At 42.3% G+C, this 15,788-nt stretch overlaps 1 protein-coding gene and 1 long non-coding RNA gene across 7 annotated transcripts in view; one reads left to right on the top strand and one right to left on the bottom strand.

Annotated features, from left to right (window-relative positions):
- The window catches only part of GRM5 (glutamate metabotropic receptor 5), a 535,807-nt gene that overhangs the window by 43,906 nt on the left and 476,113 nt on the right, over nucleotides 1–15,788 (bottom strand). For all 5 annotated transcript variants that reach the window (XM_060018122.1, XM_060018126.1, XM_060018127.1 and 2 more), the window contains exon 7: nucleotides 12,359–13,298. In XM_060018122.1, the coding sequence (XP_059874105.1) occupies nucleotides 12,359–13,298 (940 nt within the window). The remainder of the gene's footprint in view (nucleotides 1–12,358; nucleotides 13,299–15,788) is intronic.
- LOC132429612 (uncharacterized) overlaps nucleotides 1–15,788 on the top strand; it is a 265,399-nt gene that overhangs the window by 43,634 nt on the left and 205,977 nt on the right. The window lies entirely within an intron of this gene.

The raw sequence follows: 15,788 nt of genomic DNA, 5'->3' as shown, positions 1-15,788 counted from the left end.
CTAGGTCAAGTTAAAAGTCAAAAAGTTTTTTCGTGAAGAAATATAAATGCACTACCAAAACCACGAGGGGAATGAGAAAAATGGCTAAACCACAAATCACCTTTCAACTCTGAGGAAAGCCTACCCTGTAGAAAACTAGTTTAAGGGGAACTTCTTAACCCACCACCTAAGAATACGATGGAAATTTGGAAGGCAAGTGGTCCCAGGATAGAGCGGTGATTTACTAGTAATTTACTAGTAATTCAGGCCAGATTTCCAAGGTCAAATATTTTTATTTCAGTAATTTTCCTGAAGAATGACGTTATGGAACCTCCTCATATTATGCCCCCAGAGCTGTGTATGGGGTCAGCAGGAGCTGAGATGACCCCATGATTACGGATCACAGCTCATGAACCTGCACTGTGGGACAGACTCTGTGTTCTACTCACGGTGACCCTGTGAGCATAAGGCAGAGCGTGCTGTGTATTATTGTCCTCACCGGCCAGAGGCTCTGAGAGTTACGTGCTTTGTCTAAGACCCCAGCTTGGACGGGGCACAGCCAGGACTGGAATCCACGTCCTTGCCGACCGGGCTCACTTCCCCATACCGCGCTACTTCTGCTGACGTGGAACGTAATCGGCGCTGACAGGCTACCTTGTTCTGTGATGTCACCTCGACTGGTCTGTCTGTGTACCAAAAAAAAAGGTCACCTTTGGGATCATTTCCCTGAGTGTAAAATCAGAATCAAAATATGAATATTTTATGCGGCAGAAGTACATTCACAGTGACCTTATTTATGAACAACAACTATAAAATGAGATACATGGTTGAGAAAATGAATCTGCGGGAAGGCAATATTAGAGTGAAAAAAAGCTATGAGAACCTGTGGACGTGGGTTTGAATCTGAAACTTACTACTCATTAAGTATGCACTAAATTAAAGTGGCTTAACCTCTACACGTCTCACTTATTATTGTTTCTTACCTGTGGATGTGGGTAACGCTTTTCATTATACAATATTGTGTGGTGATCCAATGAGATGATGTATATCAGAGTACCTGGCACAGTCTCTGTAACAAGGTAGTTGCACAATAAGTGTTTACTACATAAAGGATGGAGCAGGTCACTAATAATTGTTATTGTTAAAAGCGCAGATGAATCTGTTCTCTAGCAGGGAGAAAGGGTTGAGGACACCTAAGTTTTGCTTGGGGATGGGTGGGGAGGCATCAAGTTGCTGTTGGGCGGTGGCTGTGAGTGTGAGGAAATTAGACATCTAAAGTGGGTGTTAAACAAAGAGGTTACTGAAAGGGAATCGAGAGAGCGGGAGGGAGTCAGCAGACAGTCCTCAGGCTAAACCTCTTGCCTATCAGCCTCTCCAGCCCATTTCCTGTCGTCTGTTGACCCACATTTTACACACTCTAATTCCCTGCACACAGCAGTTGGATCATACCTCTGGGCTGTCATTCATATTCTTCCCCAGAACAGTGTACCCCTCGGTTTTCATGTCGTTCACTTATCTTCCAGCCTTTGGGATTCAACCCTGGTGTCATCCTTCCAGGAAGCCTTCCTGAAACTTCCGGATTGGACAGAGGGCCCTTTTTAGTGACCTCTGCCTCCTCTGTGCATTCTTTCCTTTATTACTTCATACAGTATAAAAATTAATGATTTGTGTATGGGTCGGTCTTCCCCACTCTTCTGTGAGCTGCTCCTAAGGGCAGGGTTTTTGTCTTATTTATCTTTATATTCCTAGAATTCAGCAGTGCTCCCAGTGTAAAGGGATTACTTTAGAACCTCTGGTTGGAATTAAACTGGACTGGACCAAGGTGGGAAGCATCAGAATTCCTTGCCTGTTTCATGAGGTTGTATATGAGATTAGACAGGAAGAAGAACAAAGGAGGGGGGAGGGGGGTGGGAGGAGAAGAATTATTATTATACAGGAAAGTAGTGTAAATCTTTATAATTCCCAGTTATAATAAGTAGTAAAAGTGGGTCAGTCAGATTTTTTTTTTTCCCCTTACAAGCAACATCTATACAGATACTTAAATATCGCCACTCAAAGAAAAGATTTCAGGCAGCCCGTAAAGTTCAAGTTTTATCTCAGAGGCTTCTGTGTACATTATTCATATACAGCATAAAAATAAGTCATATCAGGCTCAGCTGAAGGTAAGACCATGTCGAGAAAGTACAGTACAGTAAAGAACCAGGGAGACGTTTTCAGGGAAACTCCTTGGAGGAGAGTCGGTCTCCACACTCATTCAATCTCAGTTTTTCTCAGTTCAGGCCACAATGTATAAGAACTGGAATGGGGAACATCCGTTTAATGGTTACCGGCTCGGGCTCTGAAACCAGCCTGCCTTTCTTCTAATCCTGTGTCTTTTACTTACTCTGTATGGACTCGAGCAAGTAAATTCTCCACTGCTTGCCTCCGTTTCCTCATCTATAAAATGAGGATTAAAAGAGTTAATACTTGTAAGGGGTTTAAGCAGTGCCTGGCCCATAGCAAATGCTCAGTAAATATAATTATTCACTGTCTTTAGTCCTTCTTTGTTCATTGTCAAATGCGAGGGTATCAATTGCTCACACGTCATTATTTGTATATCTATCCATCTGTCCATGCATTAATTTAACAAGTATTTTTGAGTGCTGACTATGTGTCTGGTACTGTGTTGGGTGCCAATGGCACAGAAAATGAGTAAGACATGGCCCTGTGCCTAGTAAATTCACGGTATTGTGTGTGTGTGTGTGTGTACACACGTGCGCTTACGTGCGTGGGTAAGGGAGACTTACAGTTAAGCAGGTAATTTTAACAAACTTGATAAGTGCTCTACACGGAGAAGCACATGCTCATTAGGTCCCATGAAGAGAGGGACCTAATGCAGTTCCAGCTGGTCAGGACAAGCTTTCCAGTAGAAGTGATACTGAAGTTGGGTAGGAGTTGGCCAAGTGAGAGTTGCAGGTGAGTGGGGCAGGTATATTTTATACCAAAGTAGCCACCTTGATAGAGGCCTGAAAGCAAGAAAATTGTGAGTGGGTCAGTATGGAAAGTCAAGCAGGGAGTGACTAGATGCAAGTCTGGCCAGGAAAGGAGTTGTTATACCACCAGGGGCCTTTCCTGCCAGGTAATGAGAGCTTGGCTGTATCCTGTGTTAGCCAGTAGAGAAGCCCTGAGGACATCTTAGCAGAGATGAAAATGTTTAGATAGTTTCTATCATTTGAACGGGGTCCCTTGGAAAGTTTTGCTAATTCCCAGCATGTGGAATTTACTGCTGCTACTTTTAGGCCCCGCTGTTTCCCTGTAGACTCCTATTATTGAACTCCTATTATAGCCCTTTATTAAACTTACCTGTTTTTAATTCTGTCTCAGGAGACCGAAAGCACCTCAAAGACTATGTTTTATTTATCTCTGTATCCACAGAACCTATAACAGTGCTTGGCACAGAGCAGGCTCTTCACGGAGGCTTGATTCAAAAACAGGGTTTGATTTTAGGAAAATGTATTTCTTCTTATATGTCTAGAGCAAAGCGTTATCAGCTGAAATCTAGGCATTCAAGTCAGTGAACTGAGTGGTCTTTTTCACGGGGGCCGTGTGGTCCCTAAGAGCTGATGCCCACCAGATTCCTAATCCATCCACGAGCACTGCTGTGGGTCCGCACTGTGCTCGGCATTGAGGGAGATGTTATTTAAATTGAAGTATAGTTGATTTACAATATCGTGTTAGTTTCAGGTGTACAGCACAGTGATCCAGTTATATGTGTGTGTGTGTGTTCCTTTTCATATCCTTTTCCCTTATAGGTTATTATGAAATATTGAGTAGAGTTACCTGTGCTATACAGTAGGTCCTTGTTGGTTATCTGTTTTATATATGGTCGTGTGTATTTGTTAATCCAAATACTTTTAAGATCTCATTAGATAGTTGTGAAACTACTGCATACATCCACAGAACAACCCTCACATCCCCAGGATGTGTCTGGGAATGCTCAGTTCTCAGTAAATGTTTGTGAATAAATAATCATGGAAGAAGGTGTGAGGAATGTCTGCTAAATGTTCTGAGTCCAGTTGAGGGAAAGTCTGTGAGATAGTTTAATCTCATAGGGTTTCATTGAGGAACCTGGGCCTTGGAAGAGAAAAAAGATCTGGAGAGACAGAAGAAAGAGGCAGAGGATTCTAAAGAGGGAGAAATAGCATGAACATCACTTCATAGAGACTAATCACCACTTAATGAAATCTAAGCAACTGGAAATCATGAAAGCTCTGATAATAGTTGGGTATGTTGGAATTCACATAAGAGAGCCAATTCCAGGCAAATTGTAATTTGGACGGTGTATGTGAAAGGACTAGCAGTTGCTTTAGCAAATAGCCTAAGTGGGCCTTCACGACAATGTTAATTAAAGCCAAGTTAATTAGTTAATTAAAACAAAAGTAGCAAATGATAGTTTCTAAAATTACGGTGGAGACAATGCTAATGTTTCTGCCACCTGCCTAGAAACCCTGGGGAGGGTTTTACCTTCTGATAAAATTTATAATTTAGGGCTATAGGCCTCTGTCATTAATTTAGCCATGAAAGGTCCACTGCTGGGCTTCCCTGGTGGCGCAGTGGTTGAGAGTCCGCCTGCCGATGCAGGGGACACGGGTTCGTGCCCCGGTCTGGGAAGATCCCACATGCCGCGGAGCTGCTGGGCCCGTGAGCCATGGCTGCTGAGCCTGCGCATCCGGAGCCTGTGCTCCGCAACGGGAGAGGCCACAACAGTGAGAGGCCTGCATACCGCAAAAAAAAAAAAAAAAAAAAAAAAGGTCCACTGCTTCTCAGAACCTCAGCTCCATGACCCTGGAAACTCTGAATGTTGTAGAGCCAGAACTTTAGACTCATCAAATTCAATGCTTTATTTAGGTCAGAACTGGTTTTGTGTTCATTTGTCAATTTGCAGCTGAAGTGAAGGCCCTAAACGGAAGCATGGCTATCTGCCTGACAGTGATTTGATGCTGCACGATGTCGTGCTGGAAGATTAGTGTCTAAAACCAAAATGTGAATCACAGGGACCTCTATACATTGATGGCATAAATAGTATGTTTCTCTATAAAAAAATCTATAGTGACTCACTCCCTCTTAAATAAAAATCTCCCCTTGCTATTTCAGTGAATTGAGTGACTGACTCCGGGCACTTTCCTTTTTTGTGCTCTAGGGTGAGCCTATTTAACTTCTCAGAAAACTGCTCAGACCTGTTCGAATTAGCTCTATTCTTCCGTTAGGTGCTCAGAGAACAGAAGTGATTCTCTCTCCAAGATCGGAGGTGGAACTGGCTCTTTCTAGCCCCCTTCTCACTGAAGATATGAACTATTCTTCAGGCCCCCAGAAACCTTTCTTCTCTTTTGGCTATGATGATGGTTTCCAAAGAGAATCACCCTTGTAGTATCAATTCTCCAGCAGGTTAAGGGAGTTACTTGAAAAAGTAGTGTTGTGTTCAGTAAGCTTGGGGGAAGATGGAAAAGGATTAACACATGAGTGATTGGTTTATACACTGCAAGACTTTTCAGTTTTTATCTCCAGTAAAAGAATAGTCAGAGTCTCTTCAAGCTTGTTTGACCAAATACACTTTTTTTCAAGGAGCAATTTTGTCAGACTCACTTTCCAAAGAAAACATTCTGGGAGATGCTCCACTCTGATGCCAAAAAGCTAAGGCCTGAGTTAAAAACTGCTGCATAACTTAACTAGTCATGAGACCATGGACAGGTGTTCTAACCATACTGGACGACAGACCCCTCATTTGAAAAATGGGAATGATTATTGCTTCTACTTTCAGTATTTTGTGACCACTAGACAATTCTGTTAATATTACTACTGCCACTAATGCTACTAGGTACTTCACTTTCCATGGTAGACACTATTCACTGGTGTATCCAACAAGCACTTGACAGCTTCCTTTCAGTCTCCATTTCAGAAGATGTAAAAGCTAAATGCATGCTTTCCAATACTCTCTTGCAGCTAGGGGTAGCTATATTGAGACAGTTTGGGCCAATAAGACATAAAGGCAAATTCATAGGGGACTCTGAGAAGATTATTGTTTTCCCTCATAAAGGGGTACAATGCATGGAGCTCTTGTGCATTCATCAGTAAAAGGCCTAGAGAATAGCGGAGATGTTGGCTCTGGCATCACTGAGCCCTGGAGGAACGCCAGGAGCAGGCTATCTGCATATTTCTTGTAACACGAGGAAAATGAAAGGCAAACAAGTCATGTAAATCTCTGACAAGCAGGTTGACTTGCAGCTGAACACACTTCTAAAGATTTACCTACCATTTATTGAGTGCTTTCTATGTGCTGATAGAAAGCATTTAATACATATCAATTCACTTACTCCTTACCACAGGGGTTATTATGTACCATTTCACAGGTGAGGAAACAGACTGAAGCACCTTGTTCAAATTCACGCAGAGTGTGCACTAACTTTTGGAAATATAGTTACTATAACCTCAGAAGTTATTATTATCTTTTTCACTCTAAATTAGGCAATTAGTGTCCTCTCTAAAATGGAGCCCTCACCGTCTGCCAGGAGACGTGGAAGGGACATATATAAGCCTTTTCGGAAACAGGACCCAAACCCAATCTGAATTTATAGCAGCCTACTTCACCATACACTAGATGGAAGCAGAACCAGGCTGGGCTGAGCAGAGCAGCTGCTTCTCCCCAAAGACCTACATCCGAAGATCTAGGTTACATATTTAATGTCACTCTAGATCCCAACAGATAGGCTTATTGGCATATTACAGAATTCAAGCCTGAGAAGCACAACTAATGAAAGTGATTTAGACTAAAATGTGAAAATATTAGGAGCACTCAAGTTCACTTGTTCCCCATTAATTAAGCCCCAGTGTGAAAGGCAATGTGATACCTACTGGCCTTTATAAAACTATAAACTAAAAGGTGAGATAAATCCATACATAAGCAGTTATATCTACAATGTTCCGAACATCTTGATTTTGGATCACAGAGAAGGAATACCTAGTTTGAGAGCTCATGGGAGGTATAGAGGAATTTTAGTTTGGATCTAACTTTATTTCTTAGAATTATAGCTTCAAAGCAGGGAGCAGCTATGGGATGTATGTGATGAAAGGGTATTATAGCTTTCTCGAGCCTTTCTTCTTCTCTATATCAGAAGCAGGTCCCAGCGTGAATATCCTGGTTAATGGCAAAAAGAAGTCTCTGTATAATCAGAGGATAGCCTGTCTCAGCCATAATCATATAGACAGACCAGCATTTGCCAAGACCTCATACAGAAAAGCCAACAATTGCCAAAGGTGCCTCTGTACCTTCTTTCATATTCTAATACCCAGATGTGCTGACTACAGAATCCAATCATTAAGAACTACATGACCCTAGAGACATGGATGGGTCTAGAGACTGTCATACAGAGTGAAGTAAGTCAGAAAGAGAAAAACAAATATCATATATTAACTCATGTATGTGGAACCTAGAAAAATGGTACAGTTGAACTGGTTTGCAGGGCAGAAATAGAGACACAGATGTAGAGAACAAACGTATGGACACCAAGGGGGGAAAGTGGCGGCGGGGTGTGTGTGATGAATTGGGAGATTGGGATTGACATGTATACACTGATATGTATAAAATAGATAACTAATAAGAACCTGCTGTATTAAAAAAAAATAAAAATAAAGCCCTCTGTTTAAGAACTTCCAAAAAAACCCCTAAAAAACAAACAAAAAAAACAACTACATGACCCTGTAGGGAAAACAAGTTAAAATAGGACCCCAAATCCTAAGAACTCCTGTTTCTATTGGCATTACCAGTGAATTTTGTTGCTTATGCTGCCCTTTTATTTACTAAATTAGAAATGAAGTAGTTAAAAATAGTAATCTAATGTTATTAGAGGAATGTTAGAATTATAGCAAAACATGAGATCAGTGGGTGGGAATCTTGAGCAGAAACTGATGACCACAGGAGTGCAAGGGATATTTGTAATACAGATCACAGCAGGCTTTGTTTATGGTTTCCTTTGCTGTGCAAAAGCTTGTAAGTTTAATTAGGTCCCATGTGTTTATTTTTGTTTTTATTTTCATTACTCTAGGTGGTGGATTGAAAAAGATCTTGCTGTGATTTATGTCAAAGAGTGTTCTGCCTATATTTTCCTCTAAGAGTTTTATAGTGTCCAGTCTTACATTTAGGTCTCTAATCCATTTTGAGTTTATTTTTGTGTATGGTGTTAGGGAGTGTTCTAATTTCATTCTTTTACATGTAGCTGTTCAGTTTTCCCATCACAACTTACTGAAGAGACTGTCTTTTCTCCATTGTATATTCTTGCCTCCTTTGTCATAGATTAGGTGGCGATAGGTGGTGGGTTTATCTCTAGACTTTCTATACGGTTCAATTGATCTCTATTTCTGTTTTTGTGCCAGTGCCATACTGTTTTGATTACTGTAGCTTTGTAGCATAGTCTGAAGTCAGGGAGCCTGATTCCTCCAGCTCTACTTTCTCAAGATTGCTTTGGCTATTCGGGGTCTTTTGTGTTGCCATACAAAAGACAACCCTCAGAATCAGAAAAAATATTTGCAGACGAAGCAACTGACAAGGGATTAATCTCCCAGATATACAAACAGCTCATGCAGCTCAATATCATAAAAACAAACAACCCAATCAAAAAATGGGCAGAAGACCTAAATACACACTTCACCAAAGAAGACGTACGTATGGCCGACAAACACATGAAAAGATGCTCAACGTCACTAACTATTAGAGAAATGCAAATCAAAACTACAATGAGGTATCACCTCACACCGGTCAGAATGGCCATTATCAAAAGATCTACAAACAATAAATGCTGGGGAGGGTGTGGAGAAGAGGGAACCCTCCTACACTGTTGGTGGGAATGTAAATTGTTACAGCCACAGTGGAGAACAGTATGGAGGTTCCTTAAAAAACTAAAAACAGAGCTACCATATGACCCAGCAATCCCACTCCTAGGCATATACCCTGAGAAAACCATAATTTGAAAGGATTCATGCATGCATGCTGATGTTCATTGCAGCACTATTTATGATAGCTAAGAACATGGAAGCAACCTCAATGTCCATCAGCAGAGGAATGGATAAAGTAGATGTGGTACATATATATACAAGGGAATATTACTCAGCCATAAAAAGGAACAAAATAGTGCCATTTGCAGAGACGAAGGTGGACCTAGAGATTGTCATACAGAGTGACGTAAGTCAGAAAGAGAAAAACAAATATCGTGTAATATCGCTTATATGTGGAATCTAGAAAAAATGGTGAACTTATTTGCAAAGCAGAAATAGAGTTACAGATGTAGAGAACAAATTTATGGTTACCAAGGGGGAAAGGGGAGGTGGGATGAATTGGGAGATTGGGACTGACATATATACACTACTATGTATAAAAAAAATAACTAATGAGAACCAACTGTATAGCACAGGGAACTCTACTCAGTGCTCTGTGGTGACCTAAATGGGAAGGAAATGTAAAAAAGAGTGGATATATGTATACGTATAACTGATTCACTTTGCTGTACAGCAGAAAATAACACAACATTGTAAAGCAACTATACTCCACTAAAAATGAATTAAAACAAAAACAACTGATCATTGTAGGCTTAATCTTATGGAAGTTAGTAGAACCACTAGGGGGAAGTAGTGTGCACACTTGAAGACAAGCAAAAAGTAGCTACCACATTACTACATTCTCCAGTCCATTCATTCAACAGACATACCGATGAATGATTATTGAGTGTCTTCTGTGTGTCAAGCACCCTTCTCAGTACTTCTAGGCCCTGGAGGCACAGTGATGAACAAGGTAGACAAGGCCTCCACTCCCAAGCTTATCCTGCTTAGATTGGGACAAAGGGTATGTTCTACAGTCTGGCTAGAAGCTAGACAATGTAAAAATGGAGATGCTCTAGAAAGCCCAGGCTATACAATCAATGTATGTATAGGTTTGTTCTGCCTTATATGATGCTCTCTTTGTTATGAAGATCCTCCTCATTGCACACCTGACACAGAGACATTCAGGTATGGACAAAGACTGACAGCTGTTAACTTAGTTAATAATAACAGCAAACACTTAAGAAGTACTTATTGTGTGGCATACGCTTACATGTATTTACTTATTTAGTCTTACAACCACTGTATGTAATATGTATTTCATTAACTCCATTCATCAGAGGAGGAAATGGAGGCATAGAGACGTTAAGTGATTTGCCTGTGGTTATACAGCTAGTAAGTGATGCTGTCCAGCTAACTGGGATGTTTAATCCCAGTGCTGCCCAGCTCTGCACTCTGCTACCTCCAATAAAGTGTCTATTGTGTGCTTGGCCTTTGCACACACTATTTCTTTCACTCTTGACAATCCTATGCGGTAGGCGATATGATCTCAATTTGGCAGATGAAGGAAGCAAGGCTCAGAGACAAGAAATGGTAGTGCCGGTGCTCAAACTCAGGACAAGCTGGCTACAAGGCCAGTGCTCTTCACCATTGCTGCATGTTCTCTCCATGGAGCCTGCCCTGGTGAGTTTTTGGGGTGTTTAGGCACAGTCTCACAATTCCGTCCCTCCAGCAACCGGTTTGTTTTCTCTATCAGGATTCCCTGGAAGATTTTATTTGAAGAGAGAGTTTAAAGAGAGGCTGATAAAATAAAAGTTTGGAAAAAATAAATTTTCTTGGATAAAATAAAAGGCTTATCTTGCAGAAGTTGCAGAAAAAGAATGTTTTAGAAGTCACGAAGGCAGATGGAAAATATGCCAGCAGTTAGATATATGGAAGGTCTTCTATGTATAGGCCATGACATACCCAGGATTTATTGAGGAAGTAGAAGGGGTTATTTTTCCCAGGGTTTACAGTTTAGTTGAATACCTTGCACAGTGTACGTGGAAAGAGATGAGAGGCATATAGGAATCAGAAAAGAATTGAGAGAGGCAAGGATACATGTTAATAATGCAAATGAATTGGGTCATGCGGATAAACTCCCAAGTATCCTATGAGTCCTTTTTAGTCCTCAGCAGACACAGTACCTTTACCATCACCCATAATTCAGGCTTTGAAGAATCAGGGCTGATAGGAAAGTAGGATTTTTCAGGAAGGCTAAATGATGGTATAAGAGAATTGTTCAAGGATTAGTATTTAGCTATTTATCTTCCATTTGAAAAACGCTTATCTTCCACTTATTTGTCTAGATTTTAGGAAAATTCTCAAATCTCTATAGAGTTTGCAGACTGATGCTCTGACTAGCTCTTTTGATGTGTTTTCTTAAATATTATTCCCAGTAACAATCTATGTAGCCTTTTTAATACCTCCAAATTTGTTCTCAAGCCACTGATAAGATGATCTCATTGCCTTTTGAAGTGCCTTAGGGGGCATTTATCACATAAGAAGGTCCTCCACATGGAGGGATATCATTGGCTGTTGGCTTCAAATTCTTTTCAGATGGCAATTGGCCGATAACTACTACCTGGGACGCTGGCCCTGCTGGATGGGATGAGACTATGGACAACAGAGAAAGTGGGAAACTGGCTGGTTGTTTAGCAAGGTTATATGCAAAGCCCCTTTGTTGTTTTGCCCCTTTCAGCTACTTAGACATGTCCCAAAGAGTTCAAGTTGCCCATTAAGAATGAAAGTATAGGACTTCCCTGGTGGCGCAGTGGTTGAGAGTCCGCCTGCCGATGCAGGGGACACAGGTTCGTGCCCCGGTCCGGGAAGATCCCACATGCCGTGGAGCAGCTGGGCCCGTGAGCCATGGCCACTGAGCCTACGCGTCCGGAGCCTGTGCTCCGCAACGGGAGAGGCCACAGCAGTGAGAGGCCCTTGTACCACAAAAAAAAAAAAAAGAATGAAAGTATAAATTATATATTTCTTGTGCCTCTGTGGGGATGGGCAGTCAAGGGTCCTTCTGGGCTTGAGAGAGGTTCAGGCACATGTAAGTGCAGTCAGATGTGTAAGGCTCTTGGTGCTCTGCTCTCAGCATAATCTTTGTTAACACTAATTTTCTCTGTTCTATGCGGGTGAATTAGAATTTAGTCCACGGTGTATCTCTGTCCCCTCAGGACCCCGAGGTCCTTGCCTTGCCTCAGTGATTTAGCTGTGCTCTCCCTGTTCTTCTGACCTCACTTCCCTTTTGTTGTAAGTCTTTGCTTTTTTTTCTCTATCTCAACTTTTATGTTTCTGGCCTTAGGTTAAGTCACCAGGCCCATACCCAATTAACTCCATAAAAACCATTCAGTGCAAACGTCCAAAGCCCTTTCCCAGCACCCTGCCTCCCCTAGTTTCAGTTACTCAGGTATTTCGCATCTCAAAGGCCTGGGAAACAAATGCCACTGATTCCGCCCTAGGGGCCAGTGCTCTAAGGCACCTGCAAAACTTTTACCTTAGGGTTTCCCCAGAGGAGCCCCTCCTCTTCCACAGGTTGACCAGGCTGCTGGATCTGCTGGCTGCCGAGGAGGACTTGCCATCCCCCACGTGCATGCGCACCACCGTGGACGTGGTGAAGGCGCTGCGCACGTTCCTCTCTGGTTTGGCCAGGATGATGTATACCTTCGGCACAAACATGCAGCCGAGAGCCACTGTGGCGCTGAGGCTGACTGAGAAACACATGGTGATGATTTTGTAGTTGCTGCCGAAGTAGATGGGCACAAAGGCCAGCCATATAATGCAGGTGGTGTACATTGTGAAGGCGATATACTTGGCCTCGTTGAAGTTGGCTGGAACATTTCTGGTCTTGAAAGCATAGAAGGTACAGCTCAAAATCAGCAATCCATTGTATCCAAGAGGAGTGACAACTCCTAGGTTGGTGGTGTTACAAATCAGGTAGACTTCTCGAATGCTTGGGTAGTCGTGCATTATGTCGGGAGGCTCCATTATAAAGAGGGCGATGATGATGCCCAGCTGGATGCATATGAGAATGAAAGCAATCACTAGCTGGGCACAGGCACTCATGAATCTGGGCTTTTTGGTACAGATCTTCTTCTTGCTGCCAGCCAGGATCCTTGCAATACGATTGGTCTTGGTTACAAGGGCTGAATAGCTCATGGCTGGGGAGAGACCGATGCCTATTCTCTGAAGGTAGCAGTAAATCTGTTTGGGCTTTGCAATGAGGCAGAAGGTACATAAGTAGCCCAGGCAGATGCCAGCAAGGATAATGTAGCAGAGTTCCCTGCTGGAGGACTTGACTACTGGTGTATCACGGTAAATGATGAAGACTGCGGTGACGAACAGGGTGGCTAGCAGGCCGAGGCAGGCAAACACCACAGCTGCAATGGGCTCAGGGTCACCCCAGCGAAGATACTGTACTGGGATCAAATCACAACCTGCAGAGACACAGACACATATTGAAAAAGAAGGAAGAAATATTGACTTGGGTCACTTGTGCCTAAGTTGTAAGCAGGTGCCTATGATCCTTAGAGCTTGTCTCCAGTCTACCCTTCTAAGCTCAGTATCCCATACGACTCCTTTCTTCATATATTCAGTCATAAAATATTTATCTTTAGATTATCAAATACATACTCTGTGACAGGAGCTGTTCTAGGTTCTGAAAGCAAAATCATGAAGAACAAATTCCCCGCCCTCCAAAAAAAAAAAATTGGTGGGGGTTAGGGGGACTTTTATAGAATTACCTACAGGTGGGATAAGGACCATGAAGAAGTAGAGCATGAACCCTGACTCAGTCTGTGGGAACAGTAAAATCTCCTTCAACAGGAATTAGCAAATGCAAGTGTCGTGGTTTGGCTGAATTTGTGGATTTGGTAGGTTTAGCAAATAGAAATTAATTGTAAGGAAAGAGCTAGGGGGCATTGGAGGCATGAAAGGAGGTTCCATACAGTAATGTGATGAGCAGCCGAAGATAAGTCTGGAACGTAGGCAGGAGGGGATCTTGCAGGGCAGAGGGTCTTAGATCAATGGGAAGTCATTGGAGGGATCTATGTAGAGTAAGAGGAATCACATGGTCAGGTTTGTGTGCGTGTGTTGTAAACATTATTTTGGTTGCCGTGTGGATTTTGGATGAGGTAAAGGTGTAGAGGGGTTTGAGAAATATTGGAAGCAATATAGGCTGTTTAAATGCATGTGGGGATATGTGAAAGACAAAGGCATCAAGGATGACCAACACTGGTGCTTGAATCCACTGCAAAAAAACATGACAGGGCTTCCCTGGTGGCGCAGTGGTTGAGAATCTGCCTGCTAATGCAGGGGACATGGGTTCGAGCCCTGGGCTGGGAAGATCCCACATGCCGCGGAGCAACTGTGCCCGTGAGCCACAACTACTGAGCCTGCGCGTCTGGATCCTGTGTTCTGCAACAAGAGAGGCCGTGATAGTGAGAGGCCCGCGCACCGCGATGAAGAGTGGCCCCCGCTTGCCACAACTAGAGACAGCCCTCGCACAGAAACGAAGACCCAACACAGCCAGAAAAATAAATAAATAAACAAATGTGGGGTTAAAAAAAAAAAAGAATTTAAAATTAATCAATGCAATCATAAATAGCATGTAGGTCAAATAATAAAGCATAATTTAAAAAAAATTAGAAAAAAAAAACAAAAAGAAAAAACATGACAATTTGGCGTCGTTTGGGTTATGTGCCTTCCTTTTAAATTTCTTTAGGGCAGTGATTCTCAAACTTGGCTACACACTGGAATCACTTAGATATTTTAAAAAAGTACTGCAGCCTGGGTTTCAGTGCCAGAGTTTCTGATTTCATTGGCCTGGGTATCAGGATTTTTAAAAGGCACTCTAAGTGCTTCTAAACTTGCAGCCAGAGTTGAGAACCACTGCTCTCAAAGGATCATTCTTGTCAATTAGATTTTTAAAATGGAATTGAGATAGCTTTACTGAGTGAGTAGGAGAGGAGTCAGTAATCTGGAGCACTGGACACTTCAGCAATGTGGCAGAGATCATTCACTGCCTGCAAATAGCCATCCTCCCCTTTATCCTCAGCAACAGATCTCCGTTTCCTTTGGGGTGGTAAAGGATGCAGCTAAAACGCTACATTTGCCAGCAACCTTTGCAGTCAGGTGTGCCATGTGATAGGTTTTAGCCAGAAAGATGTAAGCAGAGAACTCCTTCAAGGAAAATGACTCATCTTGGAAAGTACCTTTTTTGCCCTTCCTGGCTTTCTCCTTCTGTCGACTGGACTATACACATGATGGCTAGAGCTCCAGCAGTTATCTTGGGCTATAAGGTAACATTAAGGTCAGAAAACATGTTTTGGGATTTGGAAGAGAAAAATGCAGGGAGCCTGAGTCCCTGTTAACCGTGGAATCACTGACTAGCTCTGGACTGTGTATATCATATTTACCTTGTTTAAACAACTTTTATTTCCCTTATATATGCAGCCACACCAAATCCTAACTGATATAGCTGTAACTTCCTGTATCTCCTGGTCAAGGGTATTGTAGTAAGTGGCTTTGAATATCAATGGCTACTAGGAGGTAAGGGAGACAACAGTCACAGTATGTAATGATGGCGTAGGGGAGCAGAATTTGCCATCCCCAAGTATGTCTCTTTGCGATATTAATTACTTTCAGCTGGTTATTTTCTAAGAAACGGCAGACGGGGGAAGAAAACTGAAAACTCCACTAGGAGAGACACACTTTTGTAAGAAACATTTGCATTCATGAGGGAAATTTCCATTTGGAAGGGTGGCACCCTCACTGTACAGTAGAGGAGGATGTCCAAATCTCTAGAAATTCTTATCAGTGGAGAAGGCAAAGACTTGAATCTGCATAAAAACCTTTACCCTTACTGTGCTTTTCCTCCCCTAGCTGACTGTCCCCACCCTCAATGTCTCTATTGTCTTTAGCTGAGG

Source organism: Delphinus delphis, chromosome 8 (genome assembly GCF_949987515.2).
Source record: "Delphinus delphis chromosome 8, mDelDel1.2, whole genome shotgun sequence".
NCBI lineage: Eukaryota > Metazoa > Chordata > Mammalia > Artiodactyla > Delphinidae > Delphinus > Delphinus delphis.
This window is presented reverse-complemented; position numbering and strand designations above follow the sequence as displayed.